A 16002-nucleotide genomic window follows, 5' to 3' on the forward strand; every position below is an offset into this window, starting at 1 on the left:
CTCAGGTGCTGGGAATTTAATTTAATCATGACTTTCTGTTGTATTATTGTTTTAAACTTATTACAGGTCCTGCTTTCACTGGTATTTTTCTCCAGACCAATTTATTCTTAAACTTGTTGATATTTTTTATAATTTAAGGCTTAAGGTTTACACAAATCTGGCTTTTTTTACTGTTGAAGTTTGGTATTAGTTACCAAAGTGTTTCACACTTTAAAACAGAACTTTAATGTGTGTTGACACCTAAGCAGTAATTTTAGTTGTCTCTCAATCTTTCGTCTCTTGGAATTGGAACCAAGCAGAAGTTTCACCTTCGTTTGGTTCAGTTTATTTTTGAGTGTATTAAGTTTGTAAAGTTTGACTTTATCAAATACGACTTCAGACTGTTACAATCTGATTTGGCAATGAAAATGACAAATATTATAAAACTGTATCTGCAACTTTAAAAATAAATTACAAAGACTTCAAAAATGTTTTTAGTCCACACTTTTACTGGTCGCTGGTAGGAGTTAAAAAACATTTAAATATTTCCCTCAATGTGTAATTAATCTATCTTATATTCGGGCTTCACTTTTTAAAATAAATAACATGAAGTTTTGAGCTTTTATAATCCAAAGTTTAAAGGAATATATGTCTTTGGAAATAGAGCAACAAAATTAAAAACTTATGTGAGAACCAAATACGTCGTAACTTGATTCTAACATGAAAGTTGGAAACTTGTGGTTTGAAACCATAGTTTGATTTTTAACTATTTTTAAAAACATGGCTTATAAAAGTCTAAATAATTTTTTTTTTAAATAATGGCAAGCATCCTTAAACTTGCCATTATTTTACCCCCGTATTGATAATTAGTCTGTAGATAACGTTTATGGATTTGTTTTTTTCAGCATGTTTCTTAATTTTTTAAACCTTTATAAATATCCACAGTAAGAAAATAAATCTTATTACGTTTATTAACACGGTGGGAAGACGTCATATTTCTTCAGATTCAAACAATCTGTTGATGGTTTTTTCAACATAGATTGATCGAGTTGTAAACACTGAAAATAGGTTTTATTTTCTATTTTTTTGTAACGTTCTGTGCAGTCATAAAAATCTAATAAGTCAAAAACCAGAAATATGTAAATCTGTACATGTTGGTTTTCAGCAGTGCCAACTCCCATCAGCGTAATAAATAAAAAACGTTCTGACTCAAGGGGAGAGTAACCCTTACGACACGTCAGTATCGTCTTGCTTGACGTGATTTCAGACATTTTAATGAGGCTGCAACATTCCAGGTTGATAAAAACAGCCTGTTCGTCACGCAGGTTGCAGATGTTTGTCTGCTGGAACAAATTTAAGTGTTTTTTTTTTTTAAATGTAAGAGGGAAAGTTTCACACATTTACACTTGACTAAGTTCAGCGATCTGAACTCGGGTACGGTTTAAATCCTATCATTTATCTTTTTTTCTGTTCTGGTGACACTACAGATGCTTTAGTGTTATTTTATAAAAGTTCTGACTCAACCCCGGAGAGAGATGTTAAACAAACGTCACTGATCTGTTTGGCTTGGCAGACTCAGAGAGTTTGTAATGAGGTTGCACAATCATTCGGGAAACTAAAAGTGGTTGGGTGTAACAGGGACTTCTGAATCCACCTGTGCATCACGTCGCTTGCAGTTGTGTTCCTGCTACAGCAAATTCAGCCGTTTCTTCATTACAACAGAGACAATTCTGCAAAGAGAGAAAATGAAGATCGACTGGAAATACAGCTATCCAAACTCAGGTATAAGAACTTTATTATGTCTTTCAAACGTTTGACTGAGCTCTGTGGGAATGACTGCCTGTAACGGTAGTTGTGCTAAATTTGGATCTAATAAAAAATAAATGTTTTTGGATCACGTTGTTTCCAGAAAGCTGTTTTGCAGCGATCGCTGTTCCTAACCAAACTTGTCTCAGTGGAATCTCAGCCTGAAGGAGGAAACCAAAATCATCTGCTTTAAACGTTGAATAATTTACATGTAATAAGAATCAATCTGTTAAAATCGATGCTGTTTGTGTCAACATGATGACAACCCAGCAGCTCAGAAGCAGGAAATTATGAACGTTACAATCAGAGCTTTGCTTTTGTAAATAATGGTACATTTTTTATTTGCTGCTTCTTACTTACTTATTTATTTATTTATTCATTTAGTAGCTCACACTTTTGTCAGCTCTTTGTTCACACGAGAGTTTTCCAAAACTTGAAACCCTGAAAACTGGAAAGCATCACAAATATCCAAACTTAGCAAGAGTTACATTATGAAAGTCTTGAACTGTTTTTACTTCTTCTTTCATCTGTGTCAATGATCTTTATGTCGTCTTTATTTTTTAATGTTAGGTTCTTTCTTAAACATACTGAAAATTTTTCCTTCTCAAAAGACTAAATTTAGAGACAAACCTTATGTATTATTTTCTATCGACTGCAGAAACTTTTCCAGGCTTGCTTGTGTTTAATTTTGTAAGTTTCATTCACAAATAAACTCTGGTGACACATGACTGCAACACAAAGACATGTGTTTTTGCCCTTCCCACATACAGATGCCAAAAATTACAGGACACACCCAGAAGGTGAGCCAGGTGACTTGTTGAGGTTTCTATGGAAACAGAAAATAACGCAGTCTGTGCTTTCTGAATAAATACTACCGTAAGGTGAAGTCATTGTTCACAGAAATTACGCCCTGGTTTAATCTGAAGGTTTTTAGTCAGGGCATGATTAAAGAAAGGATAAATAGAACTGCATCTGTCATTTCCAGATACTTCAGCACAATAAATCTGAACTGAGGTTTTCTCCTGACAAACGGAGTGAAATGTTAAAAATGGTCACTTATTGGAAAATCTGCAACAATCCTGAATGTTTTCTACTTTTATATACTATTTTCTGTTTTCTACTATTGAAGAAACGTCAAATGTTGAATCCACAAAGCTCCTCGTTGGAGCTACCGTCTCCTCACAGAGCCTCTTTCAGACTCAGTTCCTTCAGACTAGCGGCAGCAGCAATTAGCAAACACCTGGTAGAGCTGCATATCTGCTGAACTTATCATACAAACTACTTCTCAGTCCAATGATTCGAAGAACGATTGCAAACTGATGAAGTCAGAGTATCAGGAAGAGCAGGAGCTTCTTAAAGAGACAGAGGCCCAATTTCCAGGAGTCAGATTGAAAAGTCAAGTTTCTATTAAGTTATGTTTCATATAAACAGCATTTTTATAACAACAGTGGTATAAAATGGCAATATGTGCCTGGAAAATACATAAAACAAACTAATGATCTTTATGCTTCATAATCAGTCATTTCATTTTTTTCATTAAACGACAATAATTATAAATTCAAACACATTTTGATCTTCAGCTGTAAACGAAAATGTTTTGTTTTGTTTCGTTTTCTGATGATTTACAGCGTTTAGGTTAAGTTGTGGTTGTTGTTCATCCACCTGGACAAACCTGGAGACGGTTAGATCCAAAATGCCTCACAGCAAGAAAACAAACTGGTTTCTACGTCATGTTCTTCCAGAACACGCAGCTACGCTGGGAAAACATTTTACAGATTTACTCTGAGGACTCAAACTTGTGCTGTCTAGAATTAAATTTTATACCAGGATCGTTAAACTCTGAGCTTCTCTTTAGTTTCTGGCCAAAACTCGTTCAGACCACAGATTACAAATAAATTATTTAGTCGTTTTAAATTTCCTGTGATTCATTAACAAAGATAATGAGTTAAAGCATATGTTTTCTCGCAGCCTCACATGTGTGTTACGTGACAACATGCTATGGAAGATGTGCAAACGTCTCCAGGCTGTTACTCAGAAGCTTACATGTGAGGCGTGTTGGTGTTTATCCCAGCATTATTTCCTGCCGGGGCTTGCCTGGTTCACATACATGGACTTAAGGAACCAACACCCAGAATGCTGCAAAACGTCATTTGGGTTTTTATTCAGTAAAACAAATCCAGATCTTTCACTCCCTCTATAAATACAAGCAGATTTATTGAATTCATGGATCAAGATTCAAAACCTTCATCAAATTTATTTCATCAAAGTTTTGCCTCTCAAAGTTGAACTCTGACCTTAAATAAGGCTAGTGTATGGAGCTAAATTGGGGCCATAAAGGTTTTGAAACTAAAAACAAATTAGAAATTTAAGAACGAAAATTTGAAAATAAGATCTTGAATATGAAAAGTAGTTTTGAACATTATTTTTCAGTTTCACATCCTTTTTTTAAGTTTAAAATCTTTATTTTCAGTAAAAAAAAAAATTCAGCTTCAAAATAATTTTCAGTTTCAATTTTCTTTTGTTTGAACAAACTTCATGTCACTAATTTAGCTCCATACAAGAGGTCCCTGCAGGTTTTGGATGTCGCTCTCGGGTCTTTTTGACCTTCTCGCTGTGATTTTCCGGTGATTCTGATCAGATCAGAAAGTTCACCACAGTTCAACGTTTTCACCGTTTGACTCTCTCTGGTTCTCTGGAGTTTTTTTCAGATCTCAGTTATTTTGTGTCACATTAATTCCTAAATTTTAAAGGTTTTTAGGTGTTGTCCCTTTAGTCAGGCAGCTGCTATTGAAATGTTTTCTTGATTGATAACTGGTGTGGCAGTGATCTGGCCGGGTGTGGAAACTGAACACAGATTTCCAAAGATGTGACACATCACAGCTAATGGATGTTTTGGGTGGGAGCAATTTTCACACCACGGCATTTAGGTCTTTAAAAGCCCTTGATAAACTGCTGCCTTCTACATTTACCTGAGTTATCTATGATATTTATTTAAGTTAAATTAAGTGACAAACATACAAAACAAGTAAGAAAGGGTGAAGCACTTTTACTTTCACTAAGTTATGGCTGTAAAAATAGTTTACAGTTACATTTGGAGAAGCAACATTCAGCTTCTAAGCACCACAAATCCAGAACAAACTTCCAGAAAACTGCAAAACAGCTGAAACCCTGAGCTCCTTTAAATCAAAGCTAAAAACAAACCTCTTAGAGTCGCTTTTCTAATCCTATTAATTGGATCATAGACCAACATTTGATGTCTACTGATGATTTTGATGATGGCATTTGTCAAAATGTAACGTATTAATTGCTGACTGTCCCATTATTTTTTATTTTGTGTTTTTATGATGTAAAGAACTTTAAACTGCCTTGTTGCTGAAACCTGCTGGATTGATTTGTGCCACAGTTTTAAAGGTTTTCCTTTTCCTTTCAGGTTTTATTGAACTCGACCTGCACAGTGAGACCAACAACAACCAGCATCGCACCAATGAGATCTCAGTGGAGGAGCTGATAGTGAGACGAGGCCAAGCCTTCCAGCTAACCCTCCGACTGGCACAGCCGTTCAGACCCGCCTCTGACCAGCTCACCATGACCGTCGTGACAGGTTGGCCTTTTAGCTTAAACAGAAAAAAACAAGCAGATTAAGTTGCAATCTGTTGACACAGATTTAACATGAAGTGCTGTTGACTGATTTCCTCTCGCTAGGAGAACTCCCGTCTGAAAACCTGGGGACAATGTCGCGGTTTGGCGTCCCAGACAAAGTCCAACGTTCTGGTTCTGCCAAGGCGGTTTGGAGAGCGGAGCTTCAGCGGAGCTCCAGTCCTGAAAGGGGAGTGTTGGTGTTGGCCATCACGCCTCCAGCTGCTTGTCCAGTGGGGGAATACAAGATGTCTGCCAAACTGGGGGAGGAGGAGAGGGATCTGGCAACCCTTTCTGTGCTTTTCAACCCCTGGTGTCCTGGTAGGTAAAAACCTACCAGGTTTTTACCTGGTAGGTAAAAACCTGTTGTTGGGCAGAGACCTACCAAAAGGTCTCTGCCCAACAACAAAGTGTCCAAACTTTGGGGGGGTTAGACATGCTGGTCATTCAGCCCTTTTCCCATTTTGTTCTTGTAAGATTTTTTTTCAACTTTCTCAGTTTAGAAAACAAAAACACTGCTCTCTTCTTCTACTGTCTCAGAGTCAACTGGTTCAAACAGGAATCAGTCAGAATGGGATGTGCAATAAGCTTTTATGCAACAGTTTGATTAGAAATTGTGGCGATTAGACATTTTTTTGCATGTTTACCTACAAAATTCATTAAAGTAAATAAAGATAAAGTGAAACCAATGTTTAAGAAGCTGCGTAAGTCTCTAAGTTTATGTACAATATAGAAGTAGGAAGGAAACATAAGAGGAAATAGACTTTTTTATTTATAAAATCAATAAAATAAATATATATTTTTACTTTTTCTTTGCCTTACCGTTTGGCTGTCTAGTTTGTAGTTATGGAAAAATAAGAGAATTAGCTCATATTATTTTAATAAAACTCATAGAAATGCATTTCCATGCTGTGTTTTAGTTTACGGTTTTCTGTTACTACGTTACCAAAAGTTAAAAAAATATTTCCACTCTTATACAGATATGTTTTATCAAATTATTGGATACATCTAATAAGTTTTATATCTATTAATCTTAATGCAACATATTTTTGTACCTGTTAATATTAATTCCCCATCGTTTTCTTTTTGTTGTGCAGAGGATTGGGTTTTTCTGCCAAATGAGGCTGAGAGGCAAGAGTACGTGATGAATGAACACGGCATAATCTACAAAGGAGTCGGTAATTACATTTCTCCAACTCACTGGGACTTCGGACAGGTAGTCACACTTCATTACTGTTATAATTGTACATTTATTTACGTTTTCTGTGTGTAAACTAGATTAAAGGTCATCTGTCTCTCACTTGTCCAGTTTGAAGAGGATATGGTGAAGATTTGCATGAAAGTTCTCGACTACAACGTCAAACACAAGAAAGACCCAGCTGACGACGTTTCCGCTCGCTGTAACCCGATCTACGTCAGCCGTGTCGTCACATCCTTGGTGGGTCACGGTCTCTGTTTTTATATTTAAAACATTTTGTAATGATGCTATGGTGCGTCAGATTAATACAATCTGAGCTTAGAACAGGTCATAAAACTCTTAAACACTGTTTGGTTCAGTTTGAGGTTTAACTTGAATTTCACTTTTATTGGAAAATACATTTACAACTTTTGTTTACAATTAAAAAAAAGTTAAACTTTAATGTATTTTGCATTAATAGTTTAATATATTCTGTTAAAAACTTTACCTATCTGTATTTATTTTTAAATTAATAAAATAGAAACACTGTTTGCATCTGTTCGCTTGCACCTTGCTGTGGATATTAAATGTGATAAAATCTACCTGAAGCAAATAAAGTGAACTATGACAGAAAATACTTTCACAGATCCCTTACAAAATTTGAAACATTTAATATTAAAGACTAACTGTCTATGTCTAATTTAGAGAGAGATAAGTCCCAACTTTTCAACTTTAATTCACAATATCAGTTATGCCCTTTCTGCGAAGCATTTATTTAACGTTAATAGAATACAGGAAATTGTTTATTCTCCTGGAAAGATAAATTATTTGAAATTTGGACAAATCGCAAAACAGACAGAGGAATTACAAATATCCCTCATATCACTTTAAATAGCAGAAAGTCCCATATTGTTTGCTCATTAATTAAATGGAATAAATGCCTTGGCTTTATACTGACACCTAGTGGTCAACTTGGTACCCATGTCACTTTTTATCATAAAACGTTCTGATAAAACTGATCAAATTATCAATCATTTAATGTTTAAAAATTACAAAATCAGACGGACCAAAATATAATGTTAAGTAGAAGTGTTGGTATTTTAAGGACCAAAAATAACAATAATTCATATGTTATAAAAAAAAATACATTTGGCAAAAAAAAAAAAAAAAAATTTTCAAAGTCAGTTTTTTGATATAAAACTAGCAAAAACTGAAAACTAGCAAAAACTGACTGCAGCTGTGTGTCCGGTGAACCTTTGGTTAAAACATGTTCTTCATTCAGCTGGTAGAGAATCCAGAAATTTAAGAGCAGCTCCTAAAGGTACATTTTATGTAATATTTACTTTAAAAGGTCCATTAAGCTAGGTCCGTAGTGTTGTTTTCCTGAGAATAAAAACGTTTTTTTTATTTGTTCTTCCAGATTAACAGTGAAAATGGGGGCGGCATCCTGAAGGGCCAATGGGGAATGGACTTCAGAGGCGGGGTCCCGCCCACTCACTGGAGCGGCAGCTACGCCATCCTTAAGAAATGGTCCAACTCCGTCTTCAGCTCTGTGAAGTACGGACAGTGCTGGGTCTATGCCGGTGTCATGTGTTCAGGTAATATTCAGCTCCTCCAATTTAAGTAGTATTTTAATGAATACTTAATAAGATCTGCGACAGACCGGTGACCTGTCCAGGTGACCCCGCCTCTCGCCCGGAACCTTAGCTGGAGATGCAGCAGCACCTCCCGACCCCACTGAGGGACAAGGGTGTTAGAAAATGGATGGATGGATCTAATAAAATGTTTATTGGCAACAGGCAAAGGACATTTACAGAAAGATTATATGTATTTGGGCCTGTATTTGAAATTGTGACCAATGTATTAGAACCACAGGAATTGCAAACAACTGCACAACCCTAATAATAATTATTGAAAACCTCCAAACTAAAATTACATTGCTCCAAAAGTGAATGTTTGTCTATAAATAAAACCAAAATAGCCGTTGAAGCATCTTAATGACGTTTTTCATGCGTGGCTGCAGTGATGCGTCTGCTGGGGATTCCCTGCCGCGTCGTCACCAACTACGAATCGGCTCACGACACCAACAAGAACCTGACCGTCGACACGTACTACGCTGATTACGGAGTGAGAGAGAAAGACTCCAAAGACAGCGTCTGGTGAGACATGGAGGATTTAAATCGTTTTATTTGCCTTCTTCCTAATCAGTAAAGGAAATAGACAGTGACAGAACAAACTTGGGATTTTAGCCTTTGGAAGCTGGTGTAAAAGAGTTAGAAAGAATAGTAAAGCAAATGCATACCAAATTTACAGAAGTTGGATTATAACAATAGCTGCGTTTCCATTAACCATAAAATTGCGAAAATAAATCGGCTTAAACCGATTTTGAAAAAAAATAATGTTAGGTAAAGGTAAAGTTTTTGCACTTTACTGCCGCACAAGTCATGTGATCAGCAGGCGGATGTTACTACCAGCGGAAACGCCGAAGATAACAGGAAGTAGTTGGAGGACTATTGCTTGTTTTGTTTCTTTCAGACAATCTGCAGCTGGCCTGGGTCCTTTGTCCAGAGGCAGGCCAGCTGAAGAACAGCTATGTGTTGAATCCATAGCTCTTCTGTAAAATGGCCGACTACACAATGCTGCATACATATTCGCTCCGAAGTAGGCGGGGCTTGTCGCTCCAATGCCTGAATAAGTCGCTGCCATCTCCTCTGATTGGCTCATAGATGATGAGCGCTAGCGCCACCATGGCTGAATCATAAATACATCTCATGCTACTGTTTACATCCGTCACTGCCATGATTTTCAATGACTTCTTGCTTGAACAAGTTTATTCACGTGTGATTTTAATTGAATTTCTCTTTTGATGGAAACACCGCAATTGTCAAATTGTGTTTTTTGGACATTAGCAGAATATGGAGAAGAATTTGCTCACATTAGTAATAAAACTGTGACAAAATCCATAAACCTGCTTTAGTTTGAGCTGCTTTCATTAAATCTGTGAATGTTGTTTTAAGGAATTATCACGTCTGGGTCGAGGGCTGGATGAAGCGACCCGACCTTTCGAAAGACGGTAAATATGACGGCTGGCAGGTTTTGGACCCAACTCCACAGGAAAAGAGCGACGGTACGATCAAACCCGTTTCTATAGACGTGTCTTTTCTAACTGTCCTCTGATCACCTGAATCTCCTCTTGCCAAAATTGTCCAGTCTGATGTTAAATGATGTAAAGTTTACACTGCAAAAACAAATTTTCACCAAGTATGTTTTGGTCTAATTTCTTGTGCAGATATCTTATTACACTTGAAATAAGACAAAACCTGCAAGTAGCTTTTCACCAAGACAAAAGAGCTTCTTCTAAGTCAGTAATTTCTTAATATTGATGAAAAAGTTCTGGTTCCATTGGTAGATTATTACACTTATAAGTAAAATAATCTGCCAATGGAAATAGTTCTTAATTTGTATTATTTCAAGTGTACTTGGATATTTGCACTAGAAACTAAACAATTACTTTCTAAGATTGTGTGTTTTTGCAGTGTGATTATGTGTCTTGTTAAGTTTGATCTTTTCATTTTATTACAAAAAACAGGTTTTGCTATTTCAACACTTAAAATCCTGTTGACTGATTTAACTTGATTTGAATCAAAGTGTAAGGCGGATGGGAGTGAAGAAGAGGAACAAACCTTTAGTTTGTTTTACTCTGGCAGGTATGTTCTGCTGCGGCCCGGCTTCAGTCTCAGCCATCCGGAACGGAGACACTCACCTCAAATACGACGTCCCGTTCGTCTTCGCCGAGGTTAACGCTGACTGCATAACCTGGCTGGTCAGTGGAAAGACATTCAGCTTCTCTGAACTATTCCTGAGCCAGTTTTTAAATTCACTTCTCCTTCACCTTTTGTTTTTATTGCATGCTCCTTTAGGTCAAACGTGACGGCTCCATGGTAAACATTGATACAGACAATATCAAAATCGGGCAAAACATTTCAACCAAGGCGGTCGGCACCAACGACAGGATGAACATCACAGACAGCTACAAGCAGAAAGAAGGTTTTTAACTGTTTTTAACTCGATTACTGCAAAGCAGGCTTTAGTTCAAATGGAATACTCAATTAAATTTAATAACTTGATACTATAATATTGTGTCCAAAACATTCACTATTGCAGTACCAGTGTAATATCAGGTTATTACAATTATATTTTGGTATTTTGTTCCATTTTAAGCAGTGATTCTTACTTAAAATCTCAACAATTGTCTTCATTTCTAATCATAAATATTAGTTTCTCTAATGTGAAAGCACTATATCAACATTGTCTTTAGTGCAAGCTAATGCTAATGTGCTAACTTCAGCCATATTGACACGCACCATGTCAATGACAAAACGTGCTTAACAGGCTGCTGTTTGTAAAGAGCAAAATTTAACAGCAATAATTTGGTTTATTTCGTCTTTCATTAAAAAAAAGGCATTTTCGTTTTTTTAAAGTCATATTTTCACCATGTTATTCCTACAGAATTAGTTAAATCAAGTTAAATATTTATTTGGAAACAAAATATTTAGAACTAGAAAGTTCTAATATTTAGTTTGGAAACTAAATAATTAGCTTTAAATATGTAGTTTGGAGTTGACATTTATAAATGTACGTATAACATGATGAAAATAAGACTTTTTTTAAATAACAGGTTAAATAAAAGAAATGATTGCTGTTCATTTTTTTCTGTGTAACTTTACAAACACCTCAGTTCTATGACATGTTAGGAAGCTAAATGCGCTAAATGTTTTCAGAGTTATTGGATGTGTGGCCACCACTGCACAGGATTAAGACATTCCTTATATATATTCCTAATAATAAACAATTCATGGAAAAGCCCATTTTTGCTGATTAAATGAACCGTCATGTTCACAGGAACACAACAGGAGAGAAGCGTCTTCCAGTACGCCCTCACCAGGCTGGAGAACGAAGGAGGCGGAGAAACTTGTGTTGGTGATGAGAAACTTGGAAATGGGACAGACATGAATAATGGATCCAATGAAAATGCTACAAACAATCAAATATGCAGCCCAACGCCGCCACCACAACTCTTCATTCGATTTGAAGAGGTACAGCCATCAACATTTGCTGGATGATAAATTGTCCTTGTAGTTATGGTGATAAACGAGGATATAGCTTACAATTTATTTAATACATTTTCTGAAAATGTTGTTTTGTTGAGGATTCCTTACCAGACCAATGAATACTAGAACTACTACCATAACTAATAAAAACTAAAGAATAAAGAGAACGAGTGATTCTGATAATCACTAAATTATGATGTAAAACCACAGTATTATGAAGAATAAACATTTTAAAAAGCTGAGTAGCAGAATCTAAATGTTTCTTTAAATTTGTGACGCTGAAGGTGTCCAAGCCGGTGGATGGTGAGGATGTGAGTCTGAAGCTGATTCTGAACAGCGACAGCAGCGCCACCAGGAGGCTCTCCATCAACGTTGCCGTCCAGGCCATGAGGTTCACCGGGCAGCCGGCCGGGAACATCCTCACCAAGGCGCTGGAGCAGGAGCTGCTGCCCGGCAAAGGTCAGCCTCTTCATGGACACCAACTACGGTGGCCCTGAAGTTCAAACCACTTCAACAGTTCACTAAACACAGCTACACATAAAAATAATAAATACATGTACTAAAATATGTTTTCTTAATGTGCAGTTTTTTTTAGTAAATGTGTTTTCTTAATTTGTAGTTTGCTTAGTGTCGTATTTTGTGATTTGTAATTGACTCAGTTAATGTAGTTTTGTGTGATTTGTAGTTGTTTACTGAATTGTTGAAGTGTTTTGTACTTCAGGGCCACCATACTTTAAAATTGTTACTGCTGTATCCAACGTCTCAGATAATTTTCTTTAGACTTTTTATGTTTTTGATTCTTTTCTTTTCTCATTCCCTTCTTTTTGTCCCTCCAGATCTGATCGTCCCCATCCTGATCCCGTTCTTAACTTACCACAAACACATGATTGGATGTGAGAGCATGAACATTTCGGCTATAATCACCGACCAACGGAAGGAAAATCACACGTTTCTGGCAGAAACCCGCATTGCGCTGATGAAGCCCCCGATCTCCATCACCGTGAGTTTTTCTCTGTGTGATTTCAAACAAATAAGAAACAGCAACATAATAAAAATCACAGATTATCGAGAACTAAATGTTTACACTTTAATGTTTTATCTTCTGTTCTCCATCCAGATGTCCCACAGAAAGTAGAACAGGAAGTGATCTGAATCTTACTAAGTTTTTTTTTATAACTTTTCCATATGCAAGTAAAAAAGAAAAAGAATACCACACTGAAAAAAAACACAAAACTAACAGATAAAACATTTAAATTCCTATCATAGCAAGAACACAAAGTATTGACTGGAAAAAAAGTGAAGGTGGAAGCACAAGCTTATTATACCTTCACTTTATTATATGTGAAGCATCATAAAAACAAAAACAAAGCAGCAGAATCTAAATATATCATTGAATTCCAGTCAGTAAACAAACTCAAAGGAAACCGATCAAACCTTGTAGTATTTGTTTAGCAAATGCATATATTCTATTTTAGGAGTGAAAAACTGTTTTATCTCTTCCTTCAATTATTCCACACCTGAAACCCTCTGAAGTAAAATTATTTTTAATATTTGCCCTGACCTTTAGTTTTGTTAAATAAATAATTTTATTCTCTCTTAATTCATAGTTTGTATACTTTTGTATACACATTGGGAAGAATTTATTATAGGTTCTGATAATCACTAAATGATGATGTTTTGCTAAATATTATGATCATATCCACATTTTTCTATCATTTTTATTCTTTCCTTCCTCTCATAATTCCCCCCACTTTTCACTGGTTTTAACATTTTTGCGTCTTTGATTTAGAGCAATGGAAAAATATAAATACAATAATTATTCCAATTATAATTGTATCTATAATTGGAATATTTATAATCCAATTATTTATAATTGGAAAAAATGATGACGACTAGTAAATAAGATTCAAAACAGCTGTTAATCTCTCCCAGCACGTTCATCTTGAGGTCATGGAAATAAAAGAAAACAAAAGCCAAGCAGGGTGTTAAATGTTTAAATTCCTGATAATACCAAAAGCTTGAACTAATGTGGTTTGTTTGGAAGGCTTTCCAGAAGATGTTTGTCATTATGCAGGACGCAGCTTGCTCTAATCCACAGCACATGTCTGCAAAGACCAAATCCCTCCACAATGATGGACGAGGCTGATAGTCACGCAGAAAACTACCAGCTCAAATTACGGCTGAATCACGGAGGGGTAGTTTGTTTTTGTTGTGACTTGGTTATGACTGTCAATTAGGTGTGGGGCAAAAAACAAGCAACAAATCCATCCAACTGGCCAAATACGTTTTCATTTATCGGATGGATTATGCGTTTTCACAAATTATGATTCATACGCAGGTGTCAATTATGGATTTTAGTTCCTGCTTCCTGAAGAACTAAAATAAAGTTACACAGTGTGATAGAATGAATCCAATGATACATGGAAAAATACATTTTTTGTACATTTAACTGCATCTTACGGTTTTTATCCTCAATTTTATCCGTGAAGTTTGTCTGAAAAAGGACAAAGCATCATATTCTAACAGTTTAGCATCAATTTGGAGGTTCTAATAACAAAATGCTTTTATGTTTCTTCCACTAACTAACTGCGTCTAAATTGTGTCTTTGGATTGCAGGTGTTTGGTGAAGGCAGAGTGAACAGGGAACTGACAGCTGAGGTGCTTTTCCAGAATCCGGTGAAGGAGATACTGAGGGACTGCAGTCTGACCCTGACAGGAAGTGGCCTCTTTAATGGAGAACTCATCAACAGGTGAGAGTTTTAACAAGTGTTTAGGGATGTGTTGATTTGTAATGAGTGTGTCATTTATGTACGGTAATAAAAAAAACTAAGAGCACCACAGGAGTTATAAAAGTTATTTTGTTTTAGGAAGGAGGCTAATTTTTATTTAGGCTCAATATTCACAACAATACAATTTTAATTAATTTAAAAAAGTGCCCATACGGGCAATAAATAATAATAGCTAAATTTTTACTAACACACAGTAAGGAAGCTCAGAAACTTAAAATAATAATAATGAAAAATCTTATGATGTTCATGTTTTTTGAGGAAAAGTTACATGACCTATTTTCATAAAGTGTTAAATAGTCAATAAAACCTCCAATTTTCTCCCTGACTTTATATCAACAGTATTTTTGTACCATTGAACAAATAAATCTAAACGCTCTCTGAAACATAAACCAGCAAAGTAAAAATGAATTAATGTTTTTTGAAATGTTTCTTTGCTCCTCACAGACTCCCAGATCTGCTGCCAAACAACAGAGTCCGTGTGAAGTTTCATTTCGTTCCCTATAAGAGCGGAGAGAGGACCCTTCTAGTCGACTTTGACTGCGCCTCCTTCAGAGACATCAAGAAAAGCTGCACAATCATCGTCAAACCTTAAATTTCTCTCATCCACTTCCTTCGTCCTTTAAAGCAAGATGGCTGATGCAAGCATTAATACATTTACCGATAATAATGATTTGATGTGTTTTGTTTAAAGTGAGAATAAAGTGTGTAAAATCTATGCAAAGTTTTGAAGTAAAAAATAATTTTTTTGACGAGAACAGAAACACGCCGCTCCCATCAAACTTTGTACGACAAAGAGCTGTGAGATGCAGTTTAAAAAATGTTTTTCTCTGGTTTATTTATTGCTGTGTGCAGCAGGTTTCTTTATTAACTTAAAGTTGCTCAACAAAATACATCTTGCTGTTCAAAAAGAGATTTAAAATAACCAGTTTTATAATAAACCGCATTTTATGACAAAAGCTGATTTATCTACAGCCTGTTACAGACGCTGCCTTGCTACGTCACTTACTTTCAAAGTGCTTTCTGTTTATTTCTGTAGGTTTAAAAAGTTAACTTCCATATATGTTTTCTCAGGTGTTACAGTGTTTTTTTGAATTAAAAGTCTTATTCAATAAAATTCTGTATAGTTAAATATATATACATTAGTCTTGATGTTCAATGATAAGTCACCAAAAAACAGTGAAAGTAATCAGTGCTACCTGTTTTGAATTATTCTGATCTCTATGGTGAATAAAAAATCTAAAACACAATGTCAAGTTTCCCTTTAATTTGTGTAGCTTCTCCACTTGATAAGAAATAGATACGTCAACGCAGACTTTTTTAATCGACTGGATTTCACTCAAAGGACCAAGATGTTTTCTTCATCTGCCCTCCATTTATTTATCAGTATGTTGGACATTTTTACCCCCAAAAAGGAAAAAATAAATATTACTAACCGGTTTAACTTAAATACATAAATTAATTTTACTCTGACTGCAAAGAAAATGCTATCACTGTGAATCAACCC

At 35.7% G+C, this 16002-nt stretch overlaps 1 protein-coding gene across 1 annotated transcript; it reads left to right on the top strand.

Moving 5' to 3' along the window:
- The first annotated feature begins 1602 nt into the window (after positions 1–1602).
- On the top strand, positions 1603–15213 carry LOC103464292 (protein-glutamine gamma-glutamyltransferase E-like). The gene is made up of 15 exons (XM_008408283.2): positions 1603–1761; positions 5216–5386; positions 5488–5742; positions 6519–6637; positions 6731–6859; positions 8019–8196; positions 8622–8757; positions 9616–9725; positions 10306–10421; positions 10519–10645; positions 11501–11694; positions 11994–12168; positions 12546–12709; positions 14326–14459; positions 14943–15213. The coding sequence occupies exons 1-15, from the start codon at positions 1725–1727 to the stop codon at positions 15088–15090; spliced, it is 2193 nt and encodes a 730-aa protein (XP_008406505.1). The 5' UTR covers positions 1603–1724; the 3' UTR covers positions 15091–15213.
- Positions 15214–16002: the final 789 nt, after the last annotated feature.

This window comes from Poecilia reticulata, linkage group LG5 (assembly GCF_000633615.1).
Source record: "Poecilia reticulata strain Guanapo linkage group LG5, Guppy_female_1.0+MT, whole genome shotgun sequence".
Lineage (NCBI taxonomy): Eukaryota > Metazoa > Chordata > Actinopteri > Cyprinodontiformes > Poeciliidae > Poecilia > Poecilia reticulata.

What these genes read in the sequence shown, in the direction of transcription:
- LOC103464292 (XM_008408283.2), top strand. Translation starts at nt 1,725, where the DNA reads ATGAAGATCGACTGGAAATACAGCTATCCAAACTCAG. An exon ending in TGCCGGTGTCATGTGTTCAG is followed by an intron (nt 8,197 to 8,621) that starts GTAATATTCAGC and finishes GCGTGGCTGCAG; the next exon opens with TGATGCGTCTGCTGGGGATT. An exon ending in CTGACTGCATAACCTGGCTG is followed by an intron (nt 10,422 to 10,518) that starts GTCAGTGGAAAG and finishes ATGCTCCTTTAG; the next exon opens with GTCAAACGTGACGGCTCCAT.